At 32.3% G+C, this 6,423-nt stretch overlaps 1 protein-coding gene across 1 annotated transcript; it reads right to left on the bottom strand.

Annotated features, from left to right (window-relative positions):
* Positions 1-813: 813 nt before the first annotated feature.
* Positions 814-3,341, bottom strand: LOC107439399 (CCAAT/enhancer-binding protein epsilon). The gene has a single exon (XM_016051984.4). The coding sequence runs from the start codon at positions 3,010-3,012 to the stop codon at positions 2,131-2,133; it is 882 nt and encodes a 293-aa protein (XP_015907470.2). The 5' UTR covers positions 3,013-3,341; the 3' UTR covers positions 814-2,130.
* Between the last annotated feature and the right edge of the window lie 3,082 nt (positions 3,342-6,423).

The raw sequence follows: 6,423 nt of genomic DNA, 5'->3' as shown, positions 1-6,423 counted from the left end.
GTAACACTTCATAAAAAACTCATAACAATATATATTTTTAAGTTTCAAAACAAACTTTTTTTAAATTTTAAAGTTTCAAAAATACGTCCTCAACTACCATAATGCAAGATTAAAACTTTTTTCAATGTAATAAAAATGATAACCAACAGTGTGATTAAAAAAAAGTTTGGATTTTTTTGTTTCAAAAAAAGTTTAAGATTTTTTTTGATTATGCGATAACTAACCTAATTAAAATTTGTTAAATAATCAATTAATTGATAACTGTAAATAATCGTGACAAAAAATACACTGGAATATTTTGGTAATTGCAACAAAATCATTCATAGGAATAAATTAATAAGGCATCAACAAACAATTTATAAATCTTTCCTTAAAAAAAAGAATTTATAATTTTCAATTATACATCAAAATAATAATTTAATTTTGAAACATATCAAATGTGCTAAAAAATTAGAAACATGAATTCCAACTTAGAAAACAAAATAGATTTTTAAATCAGATATATTTATAATTCATGTTAATACTTAAGGAAATTTCTGTACTGTGATGGGAGGCAGAATAATTGCCAAGTTCTTACAACTTTTGGACAGCAAACAAACCTCTCCATGATTTTTTTTTTTTTTTTGTAGTTCCTGTAACAGATCACAATACAGAAATATTCTCATCATAAATTAAAACACTGCTCTAAAACTAAGAGCACATTTAATTATTAATGTACTAAAAAAAGAAAGATTTATGAATCATTCATTAATGTCAAACAATAATCAAAATATTGTAAGAATTAAAAAACAACAACATTAAATGCAAAAGAAATTCATAAACAGAACGAATTCTTTATTTTAAACAAAAACACACAGGCAAAAATGTTAAAACACTTATTTCACAAAAATGATGCCTGTTTTGAATGATAATAACAAATAACAATATATGATTGAAACACACAAAAATATGAATAAAATACTTTTTTTTTTCTCGCAGGAATGATAACTCTATATATAATCTATATATATAAACATATTTATAAATATTATTCATTTAAAAAAAAAAAAAAAAGATTCTCTCAGTTCGCTTCTCTCAAATTAATCTTTCTGAAATGGCAACAATAAATTAAATTGTAATATTAAACAGGATGATGTAATAGAAAATTATTATAAATAGTTTTTGATTTATTTTTATAATTATTTCCCACATAAATTCAATTTCAAGAAATGAAAACAACCCTCCCTAAAATATGGTTTGCATGGCGCCTAAAAAAATAAATAAAAAAGTGTTACTATTTTTTGTAGATAAGTTCAGAATTTAAATATCCCTCTGAAATAAAAAACTGCATGAATACATTTACATACTTATTATAATATTCATTTGATTTTTTTTTTTATAGTATTAAGGACTGTTCGAATCCTGTCAAGTTAAGTTTAAATGTAAATTCTAAAATATTTCACTGCTTCGTAATTTATAAACATTCCAACAGAAAAAAAAATGCAAATACTACTATAACGAATTTTATGGCCGTCGCTATGAGAACATGAGAAATTGGCCGACACTGTTAAATATTTACAGGAGACAACAGTGAAATTTATAAATACAAATATGTATTTAAAAGATTCTTCACAACGATTTTTTTTTCTTTCAATAACGTTATCATTTCTAAACATGATTAAGGTATATTTACAACCGGGTCATAGTAAATTTTAATGTGAATTTTTAACAGTGCTCATAAAAAAATATTTCACTGAAGAAAAATCAGTTTCATAGTAAAAAAACATCGAACACCTTTTTTTTTTAAACCAGTATAAATAGGATGCTTAATACTATGTTTAATTATATAATGCCACAAAATCGGTACAAAATGCAAATTATCCAGTTTTGATATGTAAATGAGAAATCAAGAAGGAAGAATTTGGAGAAAAGTTGTGTCCATGGAATTTGATGACACTTACCGTTGGTTTCATTATTATAACTAAAAACATTCGATTATCCAATTTGGGGCACACACGCATTCATCAAAGGTGTGCTTTCGAACAAATTTTGATTAAAATCGCTCACAAAAAAAGAATAAATAAAATTGAATGCTCTTACATCGCACACACTTCTCTCTTAAATAAATAATGGAGTAGAACACATAACTGGTCAGAGATCTTGCATGCCATGGAAATTGTCCATGTGAAGTGTTTTGGCCACTTCATTGTCCACGCTGTCGGGAGGGACACCCACATTGGCCAATAGAGATTTTAAGACGTTAAGTTCTTTGGTGAGCAGTTCAACACGCTTGCGCAAGAAATCATTTTCTCGCACAAGCTCGGACACTTTGCGCTCGGTTTCCCGACTGCGCAATTTCGCTTTTTCGCGCGATTTACGGACGGCTATGTTGTTGCGTTCTCGTCTCCGACGATATTCGTCAGACGACTTGTCCACATTCTTTTTGTTCTTGTGGTGCTTGTGGGACAGGCTCTTCATAGAACCCCCATTGTGCACCGGGGGGCCAGTTCTTCCGAGGTTAGGTAAGAAGGCACCTAGCTGACCATTGGGTGCCCTCTCCGTGATGGGGGAGTAGGAGTATATGCTGGATCCGTTCGTGTACGAAGACCTCTGACTGCAACTACTCAAATCGATGTGGTCCACGGGTTCTCTTTTAATTCCAATTCCCGCTTCGGCTCCGTAATGGTCAGTTCCAAGGGCGGATTGTTGTGGCATGGGCTGTGGGTATCTGGATGAAGTAAACGTCTGCTGCAGGCCGTAAGGGTTCCTTTTAGACTGTTGTTGCTGTTGTTCAACAAGGATATCAGTAAACAGACTAGACGATTCGTCCAAATTCGATACTGGATGACCGTTGTCCGGACCGATTATATTCTGGAGATCGAACGAGAGTTCCGGGTCGGACAGGTCCGGCACCTCGCACAAATCCAACAGTCCTTTAGATCCACCGTTATTTTTAGAGCTCAAGTTATTCAACTTGGCTTTCAAATCGTCCACCGTAGGAAATGCTGGATCATACATGTGAGGTGAGCTCATGCTTTGCGTGTAGCATGGCGATCTGTTGTCCAAGTCTGCCCAATTGATAGTGGCCGTCGCGAAGGCCTTTTCCTCACTTCCGAAAAAACACAACACAAACACGGTATGTAATCCTTTGCTCCGCGCGCGACTTGTTGATTCCGAGAGTTTTCGCTTAGGTGTGAGGAACACTGGAGAAAGAGAGCAACATAACTACGTCAGATTTCTTTTTTTTTTCCACCGCTACCCTCTTGTTTGGGCGCACGCGCAACACACTTCGGAGAGCAACAGGTTCCTGTAGCTCTCGTGATCGATGCTTCAATCTAATCTGCGGTAAGAGAAGGGGAATAAAGTAGGTATATACATTCGGCGCAGCGGTCGAGTTAAAAATAGGTCAGCACGTCATGCGTTTCAATAGCGATTGGACAGGAGGTGTCTTTACCTCCCATGACGTCTCTTCACTCTCTCTCTCTCTCTCTCTCTCTCTCTCTTTGGAGGACTTTCACTTCAACCACAAGATAATCAAAATGAACTTTCCGTCCGCCGCAACGAAAAAATAAAACGATTTTATTTTTTTTTAAATATTCCATTACGAAAAAATAAAGCTTTTATTTTTAAATATTCCATTACGAAAAAATAAAACGATTTTTTTTTAAGTATTCCATTACGAAAAAATAAAACGATTTTTTTAAATATTTCATTACAAAAAAATAAAACGATTTTTTTTTTAATATTCCATTACGAAAAAATAAAATGATTTTTTTAAATATTTCATTACGAAAAAATAAAACGATTTTTTTTTTAAACATTCCATTACGAAAAAATAAAATGATTTTTTTTAAATATTTCATTACGAAAAAATAAAACGATTTTTTTTTTAGATATTCCATTATCTTTAATTTGGATGAATATATTTATTACTTCTTCGAAACTTTTTTTCATTTTATAATGAGTTAAACATCCTAATAATGAATAATATAGAGCAGATAAATCCTGGATACTTATTTCTTCATTTTGTTTCTAGCTTAACTTGGGATTCAATCGGGAAAAAAAAATTAAATTTCACAGGTAAAATATTAAATTTTTTTAAGCTCTCCTCTCCGGTTCTCAAAACTTCTGATTGTAGATTCTAAAAAGACTTCGGATATTCTGCATTAATATGTTGTAAGTAAAGGTTTTAAAAATCAGTATTCTTATTCTTAAAACTTCTAAAGTTCTAAAATAAAAAACATTTTAAATTCGTCCTGCATATGGATAATAAAAATTTCCGAAAAACTCCGTTCCGGTTCAGAATTTTGAAAAATTCTGCTTTTAAAATAGTTAAAGATTATTTTACGTATAGGTACTTAAATTCTGCAACAAATATCTGCGTTCCTGTTCTTAAAATTTTTAATGTTCTGCGTTTAAAATATTTGAAATTCATTCTGCGCATGGATTCTTAAAATTTTCGAAGTTTTGCAGGTAGATTCTTAAAATTTGAAATTTTCCCGATTTTAAAACAGTACTTTAACAAATTGAAAAATCGAAATAGTATACAGTTAATCTGAAATTTAAAAAAAAAAGAAAAAGAAGAAGATAAAATTTTGATTCGTGATTAGAAATTTGTGATTAGGGTATTTCATAAATCATTTCCCATAATTTAACTATGGAAAAGAAGTGAAAGTCACTGTCAGCCTTCGTTCCAATTATAGCGTCTATAAAGTCGATCAATTTACAAACTTATCCGCCAATTCATTCAAATGTCCATACATTTCCTTTTTCTAACAGTTTCTTATTTTTCTACACTTACTACATCAAAATTCACTAACTACATCAAAAATCAATGATTATCATTAGCCATGTGCTATTAATGAAAACATGTATTTGAAAGTGGATAGTCAAATATCCTCTTCTCCCAGATCATCCTCTTCATCAGAGCGCATAAATACTTAAAGGGCAGTTAATATAGAATATTTTCTTAAATTTTTAAATGTGTTGTTTGCATCTAACCACAATATTTACTGAATACTATAGTGAAACAACCTTAAAGTACAAAAACAATTTTACAGTTCCTGCAACAGGTTGTTTAATATGCTACAGATTACGGAAATCTGCTACAAAGAAGAAATGTTATAGATGAATACAAAAATGCTAGAAGAATTGAAAAAAAATGCAGAGAAAATTTCTTAAAAATTTTCTAAAAGATTTTGAACATCTTATAGTTTGTCTAAGCTAAGAACTCCTCCCGCCACAAAGTCTGAGGCCGTCTGGTGCTATGGAAACAACAATGGCGCATTTTAGGGATATAGCTTCACTTCAGGACTTGCACAAAAGACCGAAAAAAGAGATTCCCTTTTTCTGGCCTAACCGAGCCGAAACCACTCCAAAACAGTGACCCCGCACCCCTACTTGAAATAGTCATACCTCGTTACTTTAGTCACCGCCACAGGTTCAGATGAATGTCTGGAGGAGTTCTTATTTTAGACAAACTACAGGGGAGTAGGAGAAAGTAGAGCTTTCTTTCAGGAAATTTATCTTTGACGGAAAAGTTTTAAAACAAGAACCGCGCTCTGTAGAGGAAGAGATGAAAACATCCTTAGTAACAAATGGGATATTTTTGATAGATAAGGGAACACTTTCATGAATTGGGTACTTGGACTTCAAGAAGAAGAAGACCTCACATACCCACAATGCAGAGCACATCGAATTAGGGAAAATATGATTATTCTTGTCTGCTTCTCTTGCTTAACTTAGATTTATTATTCTTTTACGTATTCTATTGTAACCGTGATAGATTTTTGTTTTGCGTACCTGGCAACTTTGATGCATGATCAGTTTGTTCATGTTTCACCTGTTTATGTGTGTAGACTCTGTGTAAATATGTATTAATAGAATAGAAATTTTTGAGAAAGAATCTTTGTGAAAGAATTTAGAATGTGTCACTAAAGAGAACTGCTACTTGATGGGCTTGGCTTATTCGAAATAGAATGCAAAGAACAATTGCTAACGTAAACAAATGCCACGTTTCAACAACCAATCAGGATAGAGATACCCACACTACGTCACTTGCAGGTATTCCATTGTTAAATGTCAATCTCCCCCTTCCCTGCCCCGAAACAGTGCATCAGTAAAGAAAAACAATGGGACTATTGAGCCACCTTCTTATAGAAATTGCAATAAAAAAAACTGAAAAATAATAGGAAGCTATGCATGAACTGGGTATTTATATCCCAGGAAAGGATTTGGATATAAAGAACATCACGGAGATGCATTGGTTTATCTCTTATTACCTAATGGCCAAATGGGTTTTGATTTGGGTTTCATGGCGTCCTCACTTTTCAACTACAATAATCAAGACTGATAGTAAACAGTGCGCATGCGTTGCTATGGCGACCGCTGCCGTTTGATCTTTTTTTTTAGAATCCTTTTTTTGATTTTTAATTTTGCTATGCA

Source organism: Parasteatoda tepidariorum, chromosome 10 (assembly GCF_982258835.1).
Source record: "Parasteatoda tepidariorum strain Cologne lab strain chromosome 10, Ptep-v5.0, whole genome shotgun sequence".
In the NCBI taxonomy this organism is placed as follows: Eukaryota; Metazoa; Arthropoda; class Arachnida; order Araneae; family Theridiidae; genus Parasteatoda; species Parasteatoda tepidariorum.
The sequence above is the reverse complement of the archived record's forward strand: the minus strand, read 5'-3'. Positions and strand labels throughout refer to the sequence as shown.

What these genes read in the sequence shown, in the direction of transcription:
- LOC107439399 (XM_016051984.4), bottom strand. Translation starts at nt 3,012, where the DNA reads ATGAGCTCACCTCACATGTATGATCCAGCATTTCCTACGGTGGACGAT.